This window comes from Thunnus maccoyii, chromosome 1 (genome assembly GCF_910596095.1).
Source record: "Thunnus maccoyii chromosome 1, fThuMac1.1, whole genome shotgun sequence".
Lineage (NCBI taxonomy): Eukaryota > Metazoa > Chordata > Actinopteri > Scombriformes > Scombridae > Thunnus > Thunnus maccoyii.
Window position 1 is genome coordinate 16317275 of NC_056533.1, and position 27536 is coordinate 16344810.

The 27536-nt window shown below is 39.5% G+C and overlaps 1 protein-coding gene across 5 annotated transcripts in view; it reads left to right on the forward strand.

Annotated features, from left to right (window-relative positions):
• ush2a (Usher syndrome 2A (autosomal recessive, mild)) overlaps positions 1–27536 on the forward strand; it is a 237332-nt gene that overhangs the window by 91072 nt on the left and 118724 nt on the right. For all 5 annotated transcript variants that reach the window (XM_042395524.1, XM_042395835.1, XM_042395601.1 and 2 more), the window contains exons 30-42: positions 6928–7058; positions 12090–12216; positions 13087–13188; positions 13692–13880; positions 15200–15330; positions 15452–15731; positions 16435–16659; positions 17414–17494; positions 19582–19770; positions 21764–21904; positions 23069–23144; positions 23641–23726; positions 24811–24970. In XM_042395524.1, the coding sequence (XP_042251458.1) occupies positions 6928–7058; positions 12090–12216; positions 13087–13188; positions 13692–13880; positions 15200–15330; positions 15452–15731; positions 16435–16659; positions 17414–17494; positions 19582–19770; positions 21764–21904; positions 23069–23144; positions 23641–23726; positions 24811–24970 (1918 nt within the window). The remainder of the gene's footprint in view (positions 1–6927; positions 7059–12089; positions 12217–13086; positions 13189–13691; positions 13881–15199; positions 15331–15451; positions 15732–16434; positions 16660–17413; positions 17495–19581; positions 19771–21763; positions 21905–23068; positions 23145–23640; positions 23727–24810; positions 24971–27536) is intronic.

Sequence of the window (27536 nt, forward strand, 5' to 3'; positions counted from 1 at the left end):
TCACAAACATTTTAGAAAAAAGAAGAAAAAATGAATTCAGAAACAAATAGACTTGGATAATTTCCAGATACGTCTAATACAGTACATTGCTGCAGCACCACTGCAGCAACTGAGCAGGAAAGAGGGAAATGTTAAATGATACAAATTATTTTTCCTTAATTAATATGATTGATTGCCAGGCACTGACGTTGAGAGGAGAGGGGGAGAAATGTGTGAAGGGAAAGTTTGCACAGACATCATTAGTTTTTCCCCATTTAAAGATTAATCAGAAGAGGCTGGGCTCTTTAATTCTGTCATTTGTATATTTAATGGGCTGCTGCAGAATCTATGGGTGTAATTAGCTAGCTGCCGCGCTCTCATTAATACGCCAGGCTCTTGATTAATGCCAGCAGAGAGCTAACATGACTGGAGTTATTCGGGTTATGTTGTGTAGATGATTACACACAACCTCCTCTGTTTACTGAGACAGAGAGAGGAGAAACAATACAGTATCATATGAAATAATACTACCTAATATATAAGAGTCTATTTAAAACTTTAAATGGCTGAATATTGCTGCTTGTTAATGTTACATATTGTGGAATATATCAAAAATAATTTCTGTTTGCGTAGGCACAGATAGAGGAGAAACAGTTCAACATTCAGAGTGAACAATAAACTCAATTTATAACAGTCCATAATAGTTTTTAATTAGTAAAAGACTCGATTTGAACCATATAATTATCTCACTTAACAACTCTAGAGTTGATGATGTGGGTATAATTGGTTTTATGTACTTGTAGGTCATAAAATGTATTCTTTACAGTACATTAAGTAATATATCACTTATGAAAAACCATCCTGATTTTGACATAACAGCACTGTGAAACAACACAGGTTAAGTTTAATGACAAAGGTCTCTAAAAACATTTTTTTTCATACTGCTCAGAGGAGAGGCCGGGCTGATTTAATATTGTGCATGCATGCTATAGATTACACACAGGCTATTCCTGTAAGCCACCTCATACCATTCTACGAATGGTAAATGGCTGCATTTGTGTAGTGCTTTTATCCAAAGCACTTTACAACTTGCCTCTCATTCACCCATTCACACTCTCACACCAATGGCAGCAAGCTTCCTTGCAAGGTGCTGGCTGTCGGGAGCAATTTGGTGTTCACTGTCTTTAACATGTGTGCAGGAGGAGTTGGGGATCGAACTGCCAACCCTGTGATTAATGGATGACCCGCTCTATCACCCGAGCCACAGCTGAGAATTAAACAATTTACAACATTTAAAATATTTATTTTACATTATACATGCCAGGTTTTTGCATGCTAGCTGTGAGGCTTAAGGATGATGATGTTGTTTGGTCAGTAGATTTGTTGGTTGATCAATCTGTTCAACACTTCACTTACAGCAGGATATCTTCACCAAATCCCACCTTCAATGGCCAGGTGGGATTTGGTGCCCAATTTTTTTGTGACTCAGTCAACTTTTGTCCATCTCTGCCATCAAGTCAAATTTGTCTTTTTTTTATATAACAATTGAGCAGGCAGTCAAACAGAGAACCTTTGACCTTTATTCTATAGACATTATCCAGGCCAAAGTTTCCACAACATGAAATATCAGAATGCAGTGAGCAGATTGCCATGAGCACATTTATGCTCCCCAGAGGATGAACCCTTTCATTTTAGATACTACACGATGATTCACCCCTCTCAGGCCAAAATGTCAACCTATGCTAACAATATCTATAATCAGTTTGACAGCTTGTTGAGCACATTCATCATCCCTGGGGAATAAACACTTTATATTAATGGCCCCATGGTATTCCTTTAGTGCACTCTGTAAGACAGACTGTTGCTCAACACTAGGCTGTTTCATTTTTGTGTCACTTCTTTCTAACTCCAAACCCCAAGATTTTTTTTGTTTTCAAATTTGTAGTCTTCGGTCTTCAGTCTTCAGTCCTAACCAAAGTGACATCACTTGATTGTGACTTGAGCAATCAGACTTTGCTTTACCCCCTCTGGAGCCACAAATGTTCCGCTTTAATAACTTGCAAAAGGCAAACTTAGTCACTAGTCCCAATAAATTGATTTTTAAAAATAGGAAAATATTAGGCTACTGTGTATTTTTGGCTCAACTTTCTACAGGTAAAAAATAATTATGTTTGAGAAGACAGATTTTTATTATTTTTTGCGCGTGTTTGAGCTTGTTTGTGTCAGTGAGGTTTTGGTACGTGTTCTCAGGTGCACAAATACATGCTGGTAGATGCTGTTTGTGTGACTGCACCGTGCAAGTGTTTGTCTGTGTTTGTGTGTGTGTGTATGTGTGTGTGTGTGTGTGTGTGTGTGCTTGCATGCACTCTGTATGTGTAACAGAGACACCTGTCATGATGTGTGCTCAGGTCTGTTTGTTGATGGCTCCAAAGTGGTTGTCAGTGTGAAGTAGCACAAGTCCTGTGGGGAAATCTGAACAAAGTAATGCTGAGCACGAGCAGTGTCACTTAGATGCTGTACATTTGGGCCAAACACCTTGCCCAAGCATGTGTTGACAGTCTGTCCCTCCCTATCACACAGACTCAAATAAACATACTGTATATTATATGCAAACAACAACAGTTGTTTATTGCCTTACACATATCTCTTCAGTAATTTATAATAACCACATACCGTATGTACAAAATGCTCTTTTCTTTGTGAAACATAGATCAATACACGACATGCTGTATTCATGTGCACATATAAACACATACATTAATAGACACATTAACCTATCTCCCATTGCAAACAAGGTCAGAGGAACAATTACAGTTGTCTGTAACACCATTACTACTGTTTGGTAACTGTAAACATAAACTTAAAGCTGACTATATACCTGCATAATTTATCCAGAGAGTCTCCTTATAAACACAGCATTACAATAGAGTTTCTGGAGTTTCTGGAGTTTCTGGAGCACCGGGTCTACCTTAAGACAGTGGGGAAAAAGCCTAATTCATTGCAGCAAAGTTCAGGATATTGTACAACATTTCTTCATATGAAGATATACCAGGTTATAATGCATCATCATTTAGCATTTAATGTCTGACCATTGCGCACAGCTGTTTTGTAGTGTATAAAATGTATATGGACTCTTGTGCTGAGGCATATATGATAGTGATGGTGCTTCTCAAAGGTCAAATCACATGAGTGTGTGTCCAGGTCCCATGGGCATGTCCCCTGTGTACATGACTGGTTATGAGTGATAGACTACATACTTCCTATGTCTGCATGCACTATATAAAGTACAGTGTAATGTTATCTGTAGTCTATTTTACGATGGATAACTGTTTACACCAGATTATAACAGTAAAAGAGGAACAAAAGTAGGATACATGAGGGGCAGCAGAGTTGGGAGCGAAAGAGGTAAAAGAGAATTGATGGTGCAAAAAGAGAAAAAAATATTCAGAGGAGGCATTAGGTGGAGAAAAGGAGAATAAAAAGGTCAAGAAAAAGAAGAGGAAGGTTAAAAGCAGAGGGAGGAAAGAAAGAAAGGCACAAGAGATCAGGAGAGTGTGACAGAGAGAGAAGGTTAAAGGGGGATAATGTAATGTCAGGTATCTGTCATGACTTCACTCATCTCAGTGGTGACAAGGTCATGAATGTAAATGACACATGCCTGCATGATGTACAGAATGCAAGTCTGATGTAAAGAACATCTATGCCTGGTTTCAACTGTATACTACTTTGCACTTTATATACATGTAGGCCTGTTTATAGATTAACTGGGTTAAAAGGTTTGATTTTGTGTACTATTGATAATCATTGCATGTGCACATTGCAGAGATGGGGCCATTTTAAGAAAATATAATATATATATATACTTATCCATTCATTCCAGATTCAAGTGTGTTTCATTCATTTTCTGATTTTTGCTAAGAAAAATGCAACAAATTCCTTCCTGACAGTCTCTCACATGAATAGTATGCCAGTTTATCTTCTAAATCAGTTGTATCCTAGACTGAAATGGAAATGGCAAACCTGAACCTTCTTGTAATCCACATCTTGATGTATGTTAGACAAAAGTAAAAATAATCAGTATTAGACCCTGTTATGTATAATATGCATACACTGAAACCGGCATCCATACTATTTGTTAGAATCACTTTCCATCACTACTCTACTATTTCTGACATCCATGTTTGCATCCATGTTCTCTTACCTGTGTATATGCTGCTAGAGGTCCTGCTACAGTACTTAAGTGACACTGCTGGTCGACCTAGAGGTGAAAATGTTTGTGTATGCGTATATGGGCACAAGTATTCTAAGGATGTTGTATGTATTACAGATTGTTAAGTGCTCTGAGATTCATTTGTGACTTTTGGCTTAATAAATAAAATTGATAAGTACAAGTCACTGTATTTTACTATACTAGCATATTGTGTGTAACAATAGACCCGTCAAAAAACAGACCCAAGGTAACAACGTGGAAAATATATATTCTTATTTAAAATAGTTTGAAAACTGGGAGCTTGAAATGGCTTATCTGTATTCATCTTGAGTTGACCATGTAACTGTTTGACTTCTTTCGATGTTAAGTAAATTCACTCTCTAATTATTTTACTAACACCGGTTTCTGATGAACCCCGGACTGCCTCCATTCAACTCCTCAGATCTTCCCACACTTCTGTTCCCTACAGGGACAGATAGAGTTGAGGAAACGCACACGTATTCACAGACACACACATAAAAACGCATGCTCTGTGTCGCTGTGTGGATCTAGTAGTGGATTAAGATCCAGTCTCTGATCCACAGTAACATGACAGCACCGCATGCCAGAGGAATTCTCTGTTCTGTGTGTGTGTGTGTGTGTGTGTGTGTGTGTGTATTAGAGGATCTGGTCTCTGAACCCATAAGTTTCCCACATTGCTGAAGCTTTGATTCACAATATGCATTAAAGAGGAACTACACACTGAATCATTTTTTACGTTATACAGATAATCACATAGATTCTTGTTGGCATATGTTATTAACACAGGTAATTTTTCCAACAATACACATAATGTGTGTGAAAACTAGCCTTTCTGCTCAAATAACCTTGTCTGTGTCTGCTTGGATTTGAAAGTTTAGTTCAGCCTGATTCCTCGGTCCTTCCTAACATTCACATACTGTAATAGTGAAGACTCTGAGGTCTGTTCTGTATATCAGCTGCTGTACCAGGTATAGATAACAGAATGCTGCCTAACTGTAACCGCAGTCTGTGCCTCTTACACATAGCTGCTGTTGGCTTCCGCAAGCCTAATAAGCAACAACATTCATGAGAACATACATGAACTAGGGATTTATTCCTCTTCTGTAGCAGTAAACACAACACATTGGCCGGCTGATTACTGTATTCAGAGCGTAACACGATATTTAGGGTTGACGAACAGTAATGTTAAATGCAGTAAACAGCAGGGTTACAGCTACTGTATGTACTGACACTCCCCCTCACACACACACACACACACACACACACACACACACACACACACACACACACACACCAGAGAGCCTCTGGTTGTAGATCCATTAGCTCAGTTACAACACAGGTACCCAGACAGAAACTCTCTCAAAGGGCCATGAATGTGCTTCTAGTGACTGTCAAAGCTCCAATGGACTCCTAGCTGTCTTTCCAGTGCAAACATGAAGAGTCTGACAATAGCTCCATGTGGCTGGTTAGCACTGACTACCAGCTCTATATATATGTCCCTAATCATGCTACTCTGAGCGGCGGTTAGTCCGTATCCCATGGACCCCCTCGTCACGCACTACATAGTCACGAGACTATGCCTCGTACAGTTGTACCTCCTATCCTTTGTTTAACTTTCGATATTCAAACATTTTAATGTTTTCGTGTGATTTAGCCACAGACCTTCATATAGAACAATGTTGTACAGTAAACTGAAAATGCAGGAGGCTACAGGCTGTAATCTTTCTCCTAAATCAGTTATCTTTAGTGTAGTGATTTAGAGTGAAACTTGAATGAGTTTAAACAATGTTAGGATCCAGTTACATTTCCATTTCTTAAACAGTTCCATTTATTGTGTTTTCATTCAAATCTATACCTTAAGGAGACCCCACTCAGTCTTTTAATTACTATATCATTCCTATAATATAAAATGGAAGATTGTGGTTTTAAGAGATGAAAGCAAGAGATTACAAGCGAGAGCTGTTAAAATTGTTGAAGCAAGTCTGTCTACTCAGGCTTTTCCTCTGAGGTTCATGTTTTCCCTAAAGTATCTTACTGGTAAGATTATCCTGGACGGTTGGCTTATAGTGGAAATGAAGTCAGCTTAGAGCCTTAGTGAAGTTGGGAAACAGTGAACTTGATGGAGATGTAAGAAGAAATACATTAACACATTCCTTCTCTTTCTCTTTTTCTTTTTTTTTCTTCTTGTAAACGGGCATATATTGTACGGTATGCTTGACTTCAGAGCTCTCTAGTAGACTGACAGCAACCCAGCAGGCCTGGGGTTACATTATCCCTGTAGTCTTTATGGGGGTTCCCCTTGCATGACTTAGAAAAAAGTCTGGTGGGAGAAGAAAGGAGCATATTAACACATAGTATCTGTGTTGATTATTGTATTATAATTATTTTATGACAAATTAAAGACCTTGATCATTCATCTCTGTAGGTTGGATGGTAAAAAGTGTCTGCTCTCTGAGTTCTAAATATCTTTTACTGAGCTGTGCTCTGATAACAGCTCACCCCCAAATGTGTCCAACAGAGTTTAAAAGGTTTCAGTGCTGTTTTAAGCCTTAAAATGAACATATTACTTGGTTCCTCCATTTGATTATATTGTATATGGATCTTTTTTACAACAAGTCTTGTTCAAGGTTTTGTCCATGTTCAATTCATTCCTGAGAACAAATGAAATCTTTTGCTTTCTCTCCCTCTTTCTGTCTCTGTCTCCACACATACACCAGGTGTTGAGTTGAGTTTCAAGACTCGATCCCCGGATGGCCTGCTACTCTGTGCCCTCTCTCCAGGAAATCAGGAAGAGTTCCTGGCTGTTCAGATAAAAAATGGACGCCCTTACTTTTTGTTTGACCCACAGGTATGTAAAGTTTTTATACTTTTGAAGAATGTGAGCACAAAGTGGTCAGGGAGATGTCAACATCAGCCTGATGAGTTTTAAATGCATTAAACTGTAGCTCCAACTGGACTTTCTGGATCATATTTCATTATGTCACCAGTACCTAAAACAACATTTCCCCCACCAATGCAGCCCCTTGCATCATTTTAAACAGGGCTGTTATGGGTCTGAATGCAGTCTAAAGCAACTTGCAGAACTTGCATCTCCATGTAGCTTGGATCGCTTTAAACAACCACCTGGAGCTGCAGCAAGTGAACTGTTATTTACAGCGTCATATTGACATGACAGCAGAACATGCAAACATTTTATTCAGTTTGGAGTGCACTACTGTCCTTAGAGGACATTTCATTCATTTTGTGTTCCCATCTCATAAATCTTTTTCATCCACACACTGTCATTTGTTTTTGTTTCTTGGTTTATTTCTAATCACTTTACTTACTTGCTCACCTTCACCTGTCTTTTTTTTTCTTCTGATCCACCTGTCTCTCTGTCTTTCTCTCTTTTTCTTCTCTTTCCTCTCTCACTTGCTCTCATCTAATAAATGGGATCTGTAGCCCCTCATTGGTTTCTGTCAGGGAGACAGGGAGAGGGGAAAAACTTTGAAAGTGTGTCAACGTTTGAATTGGACTGCAATTAACTCATTCCCTGCAGTCACCACGCGTGAATACCAATTGCAAGCTAATTAAGCTTTGCACCCTCATACACACACACACACACACACACACACACACACACAGCCCTGCGTCCCTTATCCATCCATACAGACACATGTACAGGGGTTAAAGAGTCAACGACTTCGATGATGAAAGTGATGATGGGAGATGATTACACATACTTCCATGAGGCCACCAACTAATTACACACTCAAACAAAAACACACATACACACTTCCACTTTCTATCCTCATCAGTATCACTATCCAATACTTGTTATCACAATGTCTTCATCAAAATGTAACTATGGGATATATCTGTGTGTGCAGAGGGGTGCATTTAACTGAATAGATCCTTGTTCATGTGTGTGTCTGTGGTTATGTGCACTGCCGTATGTGTATGTCTTCTCCAACTGGGTTGATTCCTTTGTTTAGGCTAGTTTGGGGTAATTAACAGTGGGAGTGGTGTCACGGCTTATTAGTGTTCCCCTAGATACATATAGCTGGGCCCATTACTTCCCCCTATTAGCCTGTTGAGCTAGCCTAATGGGATTACCAGTGCAGGGGGGGTAATTTAGCATGACACAGGAAAGTGATATGCTCATAAATATGTGCACGTGTGAGCTGCCACACATACACACACATACATTGAAGCTCAGGAGTACTCAAAAACAATCCCTTTCACATGAAGAGGAGATAGACCAAAGCGTTGGAGTTAGCTTACTGACACAAACTATTTAACACACTTGCTGAAACACACAAAAACACATATACCTATAGACAGGTTTCCGAGTAATGTCATCAGTGAGATGCGCACACCCGGGGGGCAGAAAACAAACCATAATGACTGGCAAGCTGCAAAAGTAATAGGTGGAAAATGTTCATCATTACAAACAAGGAAACCTCCTGGTTAGCTCAGAGTGCAGAATTAGCTGTTATTATTATATGAACGATCTGGTCAGAATCCTAGATTTTATGACGGAGGTGGATGGTTTTACATTGAAACTGCAAAAAAACAACAGCTCATACTGTTACTGTATGTTTAAGGCTGTTTAATGAAGAGCATCAAAGTCTGTCATATTCTGTGATCAATCCTTTTATTAGTTTGACATTTAGAGTTTCTGTGTGTGACTTGTTGACAGCTGTGTAAACTGATTACTGTGGACTAGAATAGAATCACTTTTACACTTATCATTTTTCTGAGATAAAAATCCTACAGGTGTCTCTTTTCATGATTGTGTGTACTTCTTTAATGACACAGTTTATTATTAGTGAAGCTTTGCCTGTGTACACCACAGTCCAGTCTCTAGTATATTTTGAGGAAACAGCAGGATTTTCCTACATGGTAATATTACCAATATAATAACCAGAATAAGTGCACCTGTGCTCTTAATTTGTGCAGCAGTCAAACAGCAGGAATTTCATGTTAACATTTTGGGACACACATTTCTCACTACCTGTAGTGCTTACTTTGAATAGTCTTTATTAGTGTTATCACTGCTATTAAGTGCTGTTTCTATATTCTTGACTCTTGACTCTTTGTAAATGAGAAACATGGTCTATACCTGGTGCAAGGGTGGAGCAGACAGAATCTGCAGATGAAAGTCTCCAACTATAGTAAAAGGCACTGCAAGAAGCCAAACAACATAACATCTCCAGTCCTGGTTTATTCTTTCCACTCGTACTGAGCTCTGTCTTTAGTGGTGAGTCTGTCAGAGGGGTGGAACGGGCCTGGTTTATAAAACTGGATTTTGAGATGACAAACATATGAAAGCTCTTTATCAGTCCATTTTCATTTTTGGAGACCATCTCATATAATTTTATTTACTTTTAGAAAGGTTTTGAAAAGATAGTAGTTGAAAGTGCCAGCTTAGTGTGGATAGAAGGTCAAAACCTTCATAAAAAGATGAATTCACTTAGATTGCCGTATTCTATAGTGAAATACAGTTACAAGAATTGGAAACAGAAAACAGGTGGGAACCTCAGTAGAGACAGTGAGAGAGACAAGGACACAAGGAGACAAGATGGATGGAAAAAGATCTGGATGTCATCTGATGAGAGTGACACACTTCACCCAGTGTTCCTCTCCTGTCTATAGCCATAAGAGATTGCCTTCAGACACACAAAAGCACATGCACGCGCACACACACACACACTTACATACATGCGTTTTTGTTCAAACACACATGCTCACATTCTGTAGGGGGCTGCCAAGTATAGCTGGGAAAGCCACAGGGGCAGCACTTTGGATAAGAGCTATTTATTTGGTGTGTGTATGAACTTCCAGTATCACACACTGTATATTAAAGAGATTGGGCATTGGAGTATTCTCACACAACAGTGGACACTCACTTCAATCCAGTGCTGTACAACTCAAGTGAAAGCTACAGTGATGACACCACCATCACCAGTGGGTCTTGGCTTAAGTGGTGTGTGTGTTTCATCCAACTATTTACTCTTTCCACACATAGTGAGTGGCAGGGCTTCAGCTTACACTATATGTTGCCTGGCAAACTGAAAGTGACTCCACAGTGATAATTCAATTGTGTGTGTGTGTGTATGTGTGAGTGAAAGAGAGAGAGATGATGACTAAGTGAGAGGAAGGTTATACTCATGTACTTTCTGCCCATGTTTTCCTTGAATTGTAATTATAATTGTAAAACATTTTGACCAGAAACCCGGTCTAACTAATGTGAAAGCTGGCAAAACTGATTACTTGTACTCAATCAATGTGGTTAGCAGGTTAATATACAAAAACATTTTTCCTATTTATTTTTAGTTTAGGAAGGTTAAAATTTGTTGGAAAGGTTTTTCTGAGCACTAACAGATTCAGTCAATTCCTGTTACCCATCCACACCGGAGCTTCACAGTAAGGTCCAAAACATGCTCCATGCTATAACGCAACTGCAAATGGCAACACCCGGCCCAGCTGGCGGAAACACGCCACCCTAGTGAACATACTCAATATGCACTCTTACTCACCAGTTAAGGTGATCAATTTTAGTCCTCAAAGAAGTTATATTGGCTACTTAAAGCTAATCAGAGCAATTCCATGACCACAGTAATAAACAAACATGGCATCCACGGAGGAACGTGTACTGCTGTACTTACTGCACTGAAGACAGAAAAAAAAGAAAACACAGAAGACGCGATGTGTGGCCTTTGGATTGCTCATGGAGGAAGGACAGAGTATTCCTGTCTGAATGAAGAAGTGATAATGTTCAGCTAGAGCTTTGTCAAACTAGTCGTCATGGTTGTTTTTTTAGTGAACCCAAAGAAAAGGCTCAGCTTTCTCTTGTTGTTTCATTCTATCGCGACCTTGGCTGCAACAGACAGACTGCAGCTTGCGCTTATGTTGCCTTAAGAATTTTCAGGTGACACACTCCAGGATAAAACAATGCATGAAATCAGCCTTGCCGAGTTCGAAGCGTGTACATTTGCATAAGCTTGGGTTGATCATGTTTCGGGCCTCAAACCTTCACCAGTCTTCTACCTGTCAAACAAATCTCCTTGAGCAGTTGTGTTTTAAATGCCTTGCTCAGGGACACTTAAGTAGTAGTTTTACGGAGAGTTCAGTGTTTCCTAGGCAAGGAATTGAAATGGGTGTGTTTGTGTGTATGTGTAAAAGAGAGAGAAAGAGGTAGAGAGACTCCTCATCTGTTGTCTTGTTAAGTAGAGCTGTCCAGCAATGGTAGTAAAGATGTCAGAGGCTGATATACTCTGGCATTCATTCATTTATTGATCCCATCATTAAATCTTCATCACTGTGTGTGTGTGTGTGTGTGTGTGTGTGTGTGTGTGTGTGTGTGTGTGTGTGTGTGTGTGTGTGTATGTGTAGATATATATTGTCAGTGCATTTTTGTGAGTGTGCACTGATCTGTTACTCATGTTTTACTACATTACTCTTTGTAACTTGCTAAAAGCTGATCACAACAATGATGTCATACTTAATAGGGAGCAGAGAGCCCTGTAACAACACTTTGATGATTATATGTCCGTGTTCTTGTCCTTTTGGATGATGGTGTGTGTATTATGTGTGTCATCGATCCATAATGTCTAACCTTGTTCGCGCAAGAGAGGGATAAAGAAGAGATAATTTAAAATCTTACAAAGTAAGCATGTTTGATTACGCTGTGATTTGAAAAGTGGTCTCTTTAGAGCCAGAGGTCATCTTAGATTCAGGTTAGCAATTAATATAAGACACATAGTTGTTAGACCTCTGGTCAGAGTTAGTAAATGGGTTTAAGTCAATTGGACGTCTTCACAACACCATTAATGTAAATGTATTTAAATTCTTGTCTGTATTATGGGTTTATGTGTGCATGTGTTTGTGTGTATAGGGCTCAGCGGTGGCTGTGAGTGTACAGGGTGATGGAGGGCGCCGCTACAATGATGGACAATGGCACAGCATCATAGCAACAAGGCGAGGGGCCGTGGGAACAATCGTTGTAAACAATCAATACAGAGGTAACTCTTCTCATATTCATACTGACCACAGTGTGTATCTCCCCTTTGTGTAGGTGTTAATGCAAGTGTATTTATGTTCATCTGCAAGTATGTACACATGTGCTTGGATGTGCATAGTGTGTGAGACAGACAAGTATGTGCATGTGTGTCTGTTTCTTTGTATATAAATCCCCCAGCTGTTGAGGTATTAGCCAGGTTAATCCCAGCCACTCTGTGTCTGATGAGAAAAATACTGCTTCACAAACACACAGAAACAACTTAATTTTCTCAGTTCAAATGTGTAACTCATTCTCTGTCTGGGGAGAAACTGCATGAGCATAGCCCTCCTCTCACTTACACCATATCTACAGCATAACAGCAGCAGAAAGTAGTGCTTCATCTGTGAGTCTACACATGGTGCTTTCAGGTACAGTATTGAGTGTAGGTCACCTGCGTTTTGGCAGCACTCAGAGCCTAACACACAAAACGTAAATATATAGATTTGAGGCATAAATATCATGCTTTGCGTCACATTTATGTGCATAAAGTGCGAATTAATTGTGAGCCATTACACATCCTGTGTATTGATAAAAGAGAGTGAGACAGACAACTGAAAAATGTGACAGAAACACCTTCTGTGTAGACACGCCATTAGTCTGAATCACTCTGCTCTTTCTCTTTCCGTTACCCCCTTATGTTTTTTTTGTAATGTCTCAGTCCCCTTTTATTCACTTCTCTACAATCACTTTAACTAATTTTCCCTAAATGCTCTGATTCCATCTTTTCTCTTTTATTCCCTCCTTTTTCCACACTATTACTTTGTCCCCTCACATTTACATGTAACAACACTATCCCACTTCCACCTCACTCCACCACCACCACCACCACCAGGTAGTGCATCAGCTTCCAGCGGCAGCACCATTATTGGTGAGAACACGGGGGTGTTCATTGGAGGGCTACCTGAAGACTTCACTCTGCTAAGAGAGGATTCAGGTGAGTCCATCCCCACCCACTGTGTTTTTAGATTAGACTATTATATACTATTATTCATACTTTTTAAATTGATTCAGCTCGTTGTGGCTGTCTGAACCTGGCTTGGCTATTTATTTTCTTTTTATATACTTTATTGATTATTCAAAGAAGTGGAAATGGTATTTTCTCAAAATGTTGTCCACTCTTTTCCATAAGGCAGGTAGTGTCACTGCCCAGGATTACAAAGAAGTTTATTATCTTCCTCAAGTATAATTCAGCAGGTATTGTCACACAGAGGAAATCAAACCTCAGTACTACTAGATCAACCTCCTACCTTTATGAAATGTGTCATCATTCTCATATTCAGATATTGATACTTGGAACTCCTGGTCATCCCCATGAAAGGCATTGCAACTGCCGCTGACAACTTTTGAACTTGAACTCAGTATTTTAAGGCGTTTGGAAGCATGAGGTAAGAACTTTTAGAGTGACAGTTATGGTTTTATTTTTGTCTGTCTCACCAGGTGATGCCCGGCTGATGCGACAGGGTTTCTCTGGTTGCCTCAGAGACGTGAGTTTTAAGATGACTGACAGCCCCTCAGAGGAATGGAAATCTCTGGACTGGGCAAAGGCCACTAAGAAGATGGCAGTGTATGAAAGATGGGAGGGATGCCCTACTCAAACTGTGGATGGAGCCCATTTTCTGGGTCATGGTAGGACCTTGTTGATTGTTGTTGATAGTAGTAGTTATGATGATTGTTTGTTGGTTTATTCCCTTGTTTCACAAGATGCACACTAATTGGTACAGAGATTTGCTCCCATTAGGAGTGTAATGATATTGTACACTGTACCACAATACACAATACAATAATTAATTTGGTGTACTGTATAAACTAGTAACTCTGTGCTGTATATCTTAACAAGATGCTTATTAAGTGTAGCTGCTGATGTTGGTGATAATGAGGTTGTTGTTTGATGTTGATAAATATGATGATGATAAGTTAACTTGTCTCTGTGTGAAGGAGCAGGGTCATAAGTGTAGACTTCCTTCATTATTGCTTTGTAAATGAGCCCGCTCATCCAGTCCAACATTTTAACCTTAAAGGTGACCTATTATGCTTTTCCTTATTTTCAGTCCTATATATAATGTTATAATGTTGGATGTTCATATTAAATGTGGCCAAAGTGTCAAGTAATGAGCTAAACGTATGTAGAGGTTATCCCTGTGAGCAAAAAACATTGGCTTCAGACTGCTCCGAATGCTCAGTTTTCAACATTTTTTTTCTACTTTCTGACAGAGCCGACATTGATTCGTGACAGATTTCGTTATATGGTCATCTGCTCCACGCACAGTGCGCAAATTCACTGCTCTGTTCCGCTAACATTATGGTGGTTTTTCATCGTTTTGGGGGTAGTCACGCTGAGCCAAGACTCAGGTCGAGCTGGCACGCTGTGAATGTTTTTCCAATACAGAGCAGGGCAAAGTAAAATAACTTCTTTACCTGTTGGAGGTGTGCTGGTCGTCTACAGTAAATCCTGTTGTTTAGTCATTTAAAAGCGTTTAAAATGAAGCAGTGAAGCAGGAAACGTGGGATTTACATCAGCAGTAACTTTATACAACTCTGATATGGCTGTCCCTCGGCAGGCTTCCGGAAAGCTGCCCAATCAGAACAGAGTGGGCTCATCGGGAGAGGGGCCTTAAAGAGACAGGATCTAAAACTGCCCGTTAAGACACTGGCTGAGCTAAGGGGCTGCATAAAGGGCCAGTATAAGATAAATAAGGAGTTTTTTGAACTCTGAATCATGCAAAGCTACTTTATTGGAGTCCCAGAATAAAAATATAGAGCTAGAAATGAGCATAATAGGTCCCCTTTAAATATGTCACTTATTTTTAATGTTACTTATACATATTACTTGAGAGAAAAGTTTTCAGATCCTCTTGATAAGTCCCCAAGAATTTTCCCTCTGTCTTAAGGCCCTAGCCATGTAATAAAATGACATGTTGTAGGTAATTATTTCCTCTTTTTTTCAGGTTACTTGGAGTTGAGCAAAGACGTGTTTAGTGGGGGAGAGGACTTTGACATTTCTATGGATTTTAGAACAGACCAGCTCAATGCACTTTTGCTCTTTACATACAACACACAAACTGAGGACTACATGCTGGTAAGGAGCACACACATATTAATATTGATTGTTTAAATGCTGAAAATACTCAAATAAAATTCTAGAAATACAGAACAAAGCATTTGTTTGTGATAATTGATTTATCTGTGTATATTTTTAGGTGGAGCTGGATGCCGGTCTCCTGTCCTTCATTTTTGCCTGTGAAGGTCATGTGACTGAACTCAGCATGTGGGTGGGGCTTAGCTACTGCGATGGAGACTGGAAACAGCTCTTACTGGCAAAACGTGGCTATGTTATCTCTGCTGCAGTCAATGATTGGGCAGAAGAGACAAGGGGAGTGGGAGGAGCAGGGAGGCTGAGAGTTGACACACCATTATACGTGGGGGGTGTGCCCACTGAGCTCATACATCCAGCTCTGGACAGCCGAAGTCACAAACACGGTGAGATATGTGTACGCACAAAGTCTTATGAAATAATGGTGCACCCAGATGGCTTAAATTATACAGATAACATCGTCATCACATCCAACTTAGAGATAGAATATGGACATGCAAAACAGACAACTAGAAAACTTCTATTTGTAATTTTTGTACATGCATGTTCACACAATCAAAATAGCAGGAGTGCACCCAAGAAGAAGTGTTTCATTTGGCTGTAACATACATTTAGTTTTTGCCTGGTTTCCCCACCCTCATATACATTTGCCTGCAGCTGGTCAAATGTGGCATTTGATAGCTTGTGGGTTTGTTGTTTTTGGTTTTCTTCTATAGAGTTATACAAATGAGAGCACAGGTACTTACAGGTCATGTTTGCTTTGACCGTAACTTACCCTCTATGCCATTTGGCAAGGGTACCATTAAATCAACCAACCAGGAGTTACAGCTTAATTTTAATTCTACTGGTTACCCTAATTATCTAAGAGATGTAAAGGATTGAGTTTGATGCATAAGGATAAAGGTGTTAATATAAAAGTGGAGGAAGATATTGCTTATTTAAAAAAATGAAACAATGTAAAATGGAGACAAGCATTTCACAAACTTTTCAAAAAGATGTACTCACAGTCTCATCCTCTCTCTCTTTCTCCTTTTCTTTTCCTCTCCCCCTCCTCTCTCTTTCCCTCTCTTCTCCTCTCCTCTCTCACAGGTCTAGGAGGTTGCATAAAGGGTCTCACCATACGAAGTGATGAAACAAACCCTCCTGTCAGTCAAACTGTTAATCTCTCTGCTGCCTCCCGCCGTTCTCTTAGAGTCTACTTAGACGGCTGTCCCACCAGTGAAAGCCGCTACAACTGCAGAGGAAACGATTCAGTATTGGTCTTTACTGGGAGAAAGACACAAGCCACAGATTATAGTCTACAGCCTTTCACTGGTAAAGATTCACAGTAAACATATACAGTAATATATAATATATATATGTAACATACACAGTGTTGGTCTGTCCTGTCAACGTTACAAAACGTTAAAATGGGGAGTTTCCAGTTTTGCTGCTTAAATGCCAAGTCTCACATTATTTGCATTTTTGACATTATTGTGTACATACATGTATTTCCATGCACTGGAACCCCCCCTCCAATAGTTATAGTAAATAACAACAAAATATGGCTCCAGTTAGTAACAAAGAACCACATTATATTGTACCATAAGTTACTGTAGTTAGATAAGCCTATCATTATGCACAGACAGAGATTTCAGTGTTTTGTAAATCAAAAAAGAAAAGATTTTGTCTACAACTTTCAGCATATTTGGTGTGATTCACATTAATATGTGGGGCATTATTGTATTTTGGGACCCCACGCTTCAATGAGGATAACTTTTGTTCCCCCTCAAATACAATGTGGACTTTTAATTGATTTAATCAAAATCAACAGCAGCATCTCTTTCCAGCAATACAATAGAGGTGAATTTATAATCCAGAAAATAAACTGTTCAAAGTTAGGGAGGTCTGTTGACATAGGTTTACCTCCGCTAACAGTATGTGTCAAAATAGAATCTCACTCCAACAGGTTGTCGAAAGTTGGCGACCTTACATATTTTCCAATTCAATTTTAATCATTTATTTTCATTCTCATCCCATGTCTTATCCCCATCCTAAACCCCACCTTCCATGTGCATAAACACACCAGAGTACTTGTACAGGATTGTGGCCTTGGCTGCAGGAGGTTGGGCAGCAGGCCCTTGGCAGAGAGGACGCAGCAGAGGTAAAGGTAAGACATCTCTCTGGCAATAGTTGGTGTGTATTTGTGTGTATTATCAGACCAAAATGTTTTACAGCCAGAGATGAGATATAGCAGACCGATATCATAACAGTAATACTCACATTCACACACACACACACACATGCACGCACACAGGGAGAAACACAATTTCAGTAACACAAACATGCAGATATGTTGGAGGTACACAACAACATGTGTATGTAAATTCTCTATGTACGATATAAAGCACATTACACATTGTACTGTTATTTCCTTCGAACATCTATCTGACATACTTTAATAGTGGGAGAGGGTGATAAATCCCTTTAATACATTAATACTCCAAAGCGTGTGTGTTTTAACATGCTGTGTGTGGGGGCGTGGGTGTGTGATCCCCTGTATGTTTGTTCTATGTGCTGTGTGATCGAAGTCAGCAGCAAAAATGTTAGGATTTTACTGTGATTAAAACATCACAGTATATTGTAACCAACTTTTGGCACATTCCACAAGGAGTAAACGTTCCCGCCTGTTGACTTTCTTCTATGGTGTTTCTCTTTGTTCTTAAGAGATTTTGGATATAAAAGCACTAATATATTGTACAGTATGTGAGACTTCTCCAGGGCCAGTGATATTACGTGTGCCCGACGGTATGAGAGATTGATAAGGCCTCTATAAAGGGCATCTCAGTAAAAGGCTGTTAACCCAGAATGGCCTGTGTGGTCCCTTGTGTAATATAAAGCTGCTCGTTAGTAGTGAACGATACACTGGTAGGTCTGCTATGCTATGACCACAGAGAGGGAAGGAGGAGAGGGAGGGAGGGAGGAAGTGTTAAAAACATTAAGAACTGAGGGAAGACAAGGAGGATTGAGGATGGGGACTGAGAGGAATGGTGGGAGGAAGGGAGGAAGGAGGAAGTAGTAAAAGTCAGGGAAAAGGGAAGAGTGGACAGCAACAAGGGAAGGGAGGATATAAAGAAAGCTGCAAGGTGACTGAGTAATGAAGGGAGGATGAAAAGGATAGATAAAAACAGGAGGACATAAGAATAGCTGATGTGGAGAGGGAAGGTGAGGAAGTTTATGACTGACAGGAAAAACAAAAAAGTTGCAGGAGAAAGAGAATGAAGCAGCTTCCTTGTAGTGAACTTATTTATCACTAAATACTATGTGGTACACTCCTACTGAAAACCAAAACAAAAGCACATGAGTGAGATAAAAGAGATGATAGACTAACAAAAATAAAATAGATATAAAATATAATAATTGATAGAATCTTTTCTTCAGATTGCTGTTTATATATGCCGTTTGATACACAAAAATATCTGGCCGGCCCTGCTGTGTTTGTGATGCTCCCTTTCTGACAATTACAAAAGTTGACACTAATCCAGTCCTCTCTAGGGCTAAGTCCAGCATAGGTGAGGGACAGAAGGATATAAAGAAACATGGAAGGATGGATGGAGACAGAAAATGAAGATGGTGAGGCAGTGAGACAGACAGAGAAAGGCAGGTAGGTATGGAGGGAGGAAAGGAGATGGACCATCTTGAACGACTGAGGATGTCAGAGGGAGAAAGAAGGGGAGTGCTACAGAGAGGGAGGGAGGCTGATTGCTGTGAAATATAGCTCAGAATGAATGGCTGGCTGTATTAAATCAGTGCTGAAAAAGTTACTACTCTCATAAATACTATTTATGCTAATGGTGAGGTGTGATTTACTGGGCCTATTAAAACACAGAGAGATGGGGGGATGCCTTTTCTTTAACCTCATGTACTCCCGACCTGTTGTTTTGCTTTTCATCTTTTATATTTTCCTTTTTTTTTTTTTTTTTGCTTTTATTTGATATCTTTGTTTTGACTTTTGTTAATTTCTTATATCTTTTTTTTCTATGGTTCTCTTACTTGTATTATTACTGTATGTATTGTTTAGTTTGATGGTTGTTTGTGATTCTTTTATTTATTTATTTATTTTGCTGCTTATAGTTATTTATTTCTCCCTGTCTTGGTTCACAATATTCTTCTCTTCACATTCTCTCACATCTTGACTAATCTCTCTCTCCCTCTCCCTCTCTCTCTCTCTTTCCTTCTCTCTCTCTCTCTCTCTAGTACCTGTGTTTGTACCGCCTCCTATCTCAGTTCAGAGTTTGGATGGTTTCAGTGCCAAGGTGAGCTGGTCTCCACCCACAGGTGACATCAGAGGGCTGATTGACAGATATGAGTTGAGAGCCTACAATAGAGACCAGGCAGAGGCACCAGCTATCAAAGCCATATACCTGGCAAATGGAAATTTCACAGGTAAAACAAACCTTTGATGCTATAAAATATTTGTATATGCTGTACATACATTGAATGACATTGTATACTTTAAGTTTTGCTACTTATTCCATATAATCTCACCTAGGGCACCAACAAGTGAATAAACATAGAGAAATAAACTGTGTTTTGGTCTGTAAGAGCCAGGTAAACATCACAGACAAGTAGCAGCAGTTTCAACATGGATAATTTAATTGAACTAAACTTGCATCTGTATTCTTGTTGAATTTATTCTAACTACATTATTTGTAGGCTTCCTGCCATGGTCATGTGAGAACTTTAAGGGCATTGTGGCCCTCGGTAAAACCACATTCACACTGTCTCTTTCTTTCTCTCATACAAACACACATACACACACACTGTCCTAGGTAACCCTGTTAATGTCTCCTTGGCAAGTCCCCAGCTTTAGGAGACTGTCTCCATTTGGAACAAGACACTCAGGACTACCCCAATGATGTCATACCCTGGCATCGCTCCTTTTCCCTCTCTCTCTCTGTTGCTCATTTTTCGATCTTTCCTCACTTCATCTTTTATACTGATGATGATGTCTGCGTCCGCTGCTGCTATTCGTCCCTCCTCTCATCCACTCTGCCATGTCTCCAGGCAAATATGAAGATGAGCTCTCTGTCTCCGTCTTTCTCAGTGTCTCTCTCATTCCCTCCCTCTCTCTTTGCCAGACATTAAGTCCACCGTGATAAGGCTTCTTGTTAATTTATGATGGCCTCGACACCTGACTGCAGAATTACACCAATGGCTAAAAAACACAGAAAGCAAATGAGGGTGTAATGGGAGCGGAGTGGGGCCCTGGCCCTTAATTGAATTAAAAGACATGGGTAACAGAGAGAGAGAGAGAGAGAGAGAGAGAGAGAGAGAGAGAGAGAGAAAGGAAGGAAGAAAGCAAGAGAGAGAGAAGAAAGTAAGACAAGTAGAGGGTGACTGAGGGTGAGGAGATTTGGAGGGGGTGGAAGAGAAGAGAGTGGGTGTGAAAGAGTGACTGAAGAAATACGGAGAGGAGTGGAGAGGGCCGAGACAGCTAGCACAAAAAAACAGCACTATGAGACGACTGAAGCTTTACAATGAGAATAGACTCTCTTCATTTGCCAAATCCAGGAAGTTTGCTTAGCAACAGTAGCACATGGACAAGTAAAGCACTTTAATTTCACTATTGAAGCGTGTTGACACATACCTCAGTAACAAGAGGATCTAACACACAGTTAAAGGGAACAGTAAAAAGCATTTAGTCAGGTAGGGTGTTCAGTGTGATTGGCTGACATATCCACTCCATGGGTTTTTTGAATAGTGGAGCTAGCCTACTAGCTCTATGTGAATACATTCACAATTTAAATACATTCCTTGTACAACAAGTAAAGAATATATTGTTAGAGTGAATATAATTTTAGTGTTAGGTGCCACAGTCAGTTCTGCTGTGGAGTGAGACTTCACAAACATGTAGTGATACCGTTTTTATTGGACAGCTGCATCTACTTCCACAGCCTCTAAGCTAAAACCACAGCTGAAGCACCTCTTAGATGCAAAAACCAAATACATTCATCTGCAGATACACAGTAGTGTACATTCTGTTACATTAGTGGGTAACATGCATACTGTAAGAAAACAAAAAGAAAAAACACTTTCAACATTTTCAAACATTGTCTCTTTGGCTTATGTTAAAAAGTGTACAGTTCACAATATTTTTCTGATTATTTTTGGGCCTTTATAGGTAGCACCAGTAGAGAGATTACAGGAAATGAAGGAGAGTGAGAGATGCAACACAGGTCCACAGCCAGACACTAAGCGGTTCATGCTTGTTGTCTCAACCTCAAAGCCATAGGGGCACGCCCCACAATAAAGTGAATATCTCCTCTATGAAACACACTTGTTATGACCTCTCACTCTTTCTCTCACCACCTCTATGTATCTTTCTGTCTGTGTCCGCTGCCTCACTCCTTCTCTGACATGTTCTCCTCTTTTCCAGGTGTGTTGTCAGGTCTCACTCCCTCCACTCGATACATTGTCACTGTAAGCGCCTGTATTCCTCTTGGCTGCGCAGAGAGTCTTCGTAACGACAATGGTGATGATAATGATTTGAGATCGAGCCTCAGAACCCCGGAGGAAGGTATGATTGTGACAAACACACACATAGACTCACATGCATGGATCCATAGACGCATGAGCAGAACATCTCTTTCTCCATCTGTTACCAGTAGCATTCATTTATGATGGTTTTTAAGTTCAGACACACACAGAAACACCAAGACACACATCAAACTCAAACACTCTCATCCTGTCTCCTCAGTGACGGAGATTTTTAGCTCTTAAGAGGGGCGAAAAAGAGCAGTGAGACAAGACAGAGGGGACAGGTCAGAATGAAATAAACAGGAACAGGAAAATGAGAAGAAGTGAAATGGCTGGATGGGGGAAGAATGAGGCACTTTACAACTGAGTGAAGGACAGATTGTACGGAGGGGAGAAATGTTTTTCTTATCTGGGAGGAGTGGAAGAGGAAAAGAAAGATTTTTCTTCATATGTTAGTCACTACATTAATCTGTGTTGGACTAACTGGCCTTGTTGGGGAGATAATGTGACGGCAGGGGTCAGTGCAGAGACAGCAAAAATCAATCTGAAGTTAAAGAAAAAAACAGATTACTGTATTGATTCTCACTGAGCCCAGAGTTAAGACACTAAACCACGTTAGGAAGACTGGAGGAAGAACTATCTAGAACTTCTTTTCCAAAGTCTTTTTTAAAACGCTCACAAACTCATAAAGACACATTTTTACTCACTTCCCCTGAAGCAGAGGAACATTTTTTCATCCTTTTCACAAGATTAAGGAATATAAGATAATGTTGTTTTTTTTCTTTTTCTTGTCCAATACCTGCAGTCTTCTGAACAGTAACCCAAGACTGTGTCAATGTTGAGCATCACGTGAAATGAAATTACAATTTTCATAACGTTTACACAATTTTACATCTGTGACATCTTATGCTATAGAATGAGAGGCTGTATAGTATTATAGTAAGACTCACCATAGTATATTTCACTATTTAGTTAAAGTGCATGCAGGCAGTATAGTAATATTTTAATGTTGATACTATTTGTTGCATTTTGCATTACCTATTAATAGGTAATGACTGTTTTCCCTCAATATATACATAATACAGTATATTAAAATGAAATTGTTAAAAATAGACACTATGTTTTAGAAATAATGATAAAATGGTGTATATACCTACCACTCTATTTGCCGTAACATACAGTACTCTTTATAAACAAATTTCAGCTCCAGATGCAGTGTCTCCTCCAGCTGCAGTCTCATCCCCCTCAGCTCTCTATGTTACTTGGGAACCTCCAGCAAGGTGACACACAATACATAACAGCACCCATCCCTTGTTCCCTCTTATATACAAGATGCATGTTTATGTTGGTTTGTTATGTTGTTCTTCTGTAAGTTGTAAAGTGTTACATAAGAAAGTACACACCAGATCTGAACACCATGGTATAGAGTTTACCTGCATTCTGTTTTACCTCACTTATTTCCTCAAGACGACATGAAAGACAGCAGTGAAGTTAATAGATATATTTTTGATAAATTGAGTATACATAAACGAAACGTACTGTTGTAAAATAAGCTCAGTAAAGCTAATGGTAGAATGTTGATGAGAATATAATATGTTGTCTCTTGTGTATATTTTTTATATGTGCAATTTTTATCTGCTTTTATTTAGCATATTGTTTTTCTTGAATAAATATGCTCTGAATATACATAACATAGAATTGAACATCAAAATAGTATAACATTTTGAATAAAACATCATAATATTACCCTCATTTCACTTTTTGTTCCACTGATAGGCCCAATGGAGGCATTACAGAGTACCTCCTCTATCACAACGACCAAACGGTCTACAGGGGGAATGACAGACAACACAACATCACTGGTAAAGAGGAGAGAGAAAATGTGTGTGTGTGTGTGTGTGTGTGTGTGTGTGTGTGTGTGTGCGCGTGCGTGCACCGCAGCATAGCTGTGGAGGGATGAGGCCTTGGTGTAAAGAGAAGGGGAAGAGTAAAGAAAAGCAAAATGGAGTGGGGGATTAGCATTTGAAAGAGGGAAGAGCATCTCAGTCCTTACCAAGGGAATAGCACTTTGAAAAAGAGCACTAAACACACACGCGCGTGCACACACACACACACACACACACACACACACACAAACTTGAAAATGAAGCAGCAGAGAAACAAAGAACACTAAACATTAGCGCACATGCATTCACACAATTTGCTTTGAAAGCTTTCACTAAAGAGACTTAAAGAAGGTACGAAACACATGTCACACCACTGAGACTAGAGTGTTGCACCAGGATGAGAATAGATACACACAGTGAGACACGTTTATGGCTCGCACAGCCCCTCATAGACACACAAACACACACATGCACAATAGAACATACAGGCTACAAGAATGTACAATCCTATATGACATTTTTATAAGCAGAATAAATTATCACTCATTTTGATTTTACAGACATACAGGTACACACACACACATACACAGACACGATAAGCAAAACATCACACTGCCCAACAGTGTATGTGTGTGTCTTTGTAAGTTAATGAAGGCAAGAGAGCACATATCATTCATGCTGGGTTAATAATGTCGAGTGTCTGATGTTCACAGTGATTGGAAGGATTATGGACATAGTAATTACACAGTATGCACAAGAATAGATTGTGTTACAGAGAGTGAGATTGCAAGAGTGGAACAGATGGAGAATAGTTTTGTGACTGTGACAAAGATAGACATTGAAAGAGAAACAATGATCAAGTTACAGAGCCAACGTGAGAGCATATACTGAGGAATATTTCAGTAAAAAAGAAATCAAGGAACAGGGGATAAATGAGGGTTAAATCCCCTCACAATAAGAAGTTGTGAGGGCAATTTTAGTCTTATGATGTAAATCAAAGTTTTGTTTTATGAATCTGCCTTGGTGTGTGTGTGTGTGTGTGTGTGTGTATGTGTTTCAGGTCTAGGTGTGTATTCCACCCACGTGTTGGTACTGAGTGCATGTACTTCTGTGGGCTGCACCAACAGTTCACAAGTTACAATGTTGACCTCTCAGCTTCCTCCTGGGCCTCTACAAGCACCAACTCTTACCCTGCTAGACTCGCGGACTCTTCTGGTTGAGTAAGAACCCACACACACATTCACACACTCTCACACGTACGCTTACTCATACTCTCAGAACTCTCTCTTTCGTGCATGGTGGGTAGGGACACATATACACACCGGACATTTACGATACATCAAAAAGACACACATAGCAGGTCTTTTAAAGCTGCAGGACACAATGCATGGTATTATTTGTTATTTGTTTATTCACTGCTTAGTGTGTATGTTAGGTGTTAACATGTGTCTGTACTGTACGCATACAGTATGTGTGTAACTTCGTTTTTTAGAGAAAGAGAGTGTTTAAGCATCAATGAAAGCGATGGGATAAAAATAGAAATAATAATAAAATAAAAGACATATAGCTTTTAATTTTTACCCGTTGTGTCTGTGTAAAGTAGAAACAGAGAAGGAAAGGGAAAGAGAGAGGCAGTGACCTTCTGCAGTTGTGTTTACCATGCAGAATATTCTTCCGCACTTGACCTTTCACCTTTAGAGGCAGGGGGACAGAGGAAGATAGATCTCTGCACTTTTTCCATCATGTTCATGTGCAAATGTTGCTGGATTTTGCGTATGTGTGTGCAAGTCTGTGTGTGTGTGTCTGTAAGAGTCAATCTGCGTGAAAGCCATTAGTGTCCTGACTGTCACTTACAGTGGGACTCACCGCAGGAGGGCACAGTGCCACTCATACGCATGCACACACACACACACGCACACAGGCATATTCACTCACACTTAAACAATGGTCAGAGGGTGAGTGAGAGCAGGGAGAAGGAGTAAATTGAAGGCACACCGTTTCTGAGTGGGAAATGGGTTTGTGTGTGAGTGTGTGTGGTTAACATGTGACTATCTTGGTAATGATGATACTGGATGAGCAGTGCATCTACATATACATGTATACATATGCACCTGAATTGTACTGTAGGAGTGGTAATAGTGAGAAAGAATCATAGAACTGTTGGGCCTTATTTTTGTGTTTATATCCTCTAAAATTTGTTCTGAATAATTTTAAGAGAGAAAATTAACAAAATGTGCACAAGCCACTGATTTCTTTTTATTCACCTGACATTGGATGTGTGTTCCAGGTGTTCCATAGTATCACTTTGCATCCGTTTGCCAGTTTACCAAAATTTACATGTGGCCAGTCATGACCACGTGTCAGTTTTGATCTTACCCACAATTATTTGGAAATAAAACATTCTGACAAATTCCTTACGCACCAGTTAAGATCATTTCTGCATGGAAACTTTTCACAAATGAGGCCAATAACGTTGTGCAAAGTAAACAAGCCAAATATTTGTATCTCTAGTCTATAAACAGTTGACAGCATGAAAGCAAATTACTAGGTGAATAAATCATCCATACGAGTACTGCTGTCTGTAGGGCAGGGAAATGTATCATACCCTGAGCATTTAAAATGTTTTTCAGCTATAAATTCACCAGGTGTGGGAAGGATGCGTATTGCCTTGTTAGCACATTGGTAACAGGCAGAGGTTGAGAGATCATACTTTGTCAATATCTCTCTATTGTGTCTGTGAGAAAAGCTGAGAGAGAGAGAGTGCATCTATGAGAAATGTGAAGACAGAGAGAGGGAAAGTGGACCAGAGAGAAGAGTAAAAGATAAATTGTGAGCTTTAAGGGAAATAATGGAGGGAAATAAAAAAGACAAAGAAAGTGAGGGACTGTGAGAAAGGTTGAGGGAGGCTGTAGAATGTGAACAAAAACAATATCAGCAGATTTATTCCCTGCACTCATTTTACACTACTGTACCTGACACAAATACATTCATACACATGCAATCAGACACACTCGCAAAAATACCCACACTGACTGTAGGACATGTGCACAGTCACAGTCACACAAAACCTGATGACACGCATGTTCAGGGCAGAGGTAGAATTCACTATACCTAGCTTAACTAAAACAGCCCTAAATGAATTTACTTACTTGAATGGCATTTATTTTCTTTCTGATTTGATTTAATCTCAATACTTGAATGTGTTTTTAGTAATTATTTGATGGCACTGATGCTGTTTTGTGGAGTGTGAAATGCAGAGAAGAGCAGGAAAAATCAGAGGGAGGGATGGTGCATCAGACAGGTTGGCATTTCATAGATTGCGGTGCAGAATTTGAGCACCTTAAGTGCCTGGTTTTCAATTTAATATGTCTGTTTCTTTTCATAACACTTTTAAAACCAATGGTTTTCTAAAACCATTACCGCAGTGAATTATGATACAGATTATTACAACTCCCCTTTGATTTAGTTTTTCAAAAGTGGACATACATCACAGTGCCAATCGACAGCATATTAATCTTATAATAAATGTGATAGATTAGCCACAGTGGCTAATTGTGTGCTAACACACACTCATCAGTCATTCAAAAACTGGCTTTTAATGGGAGGAACCAAGAAAGGAATCCATCACATTTTAAAATGGCCTCCCCGTGCAACCATGCCAGGAGGGTTGGGCTACTCTCTGGGACTTGTAAGAATTTCAGGACTATTTATAAAAAAAAATATGTTGTTGTGTTCCTTTATAAGTTAGTTCATTGTTGTGTTTTTCTCAAAATTAATAATTAATCA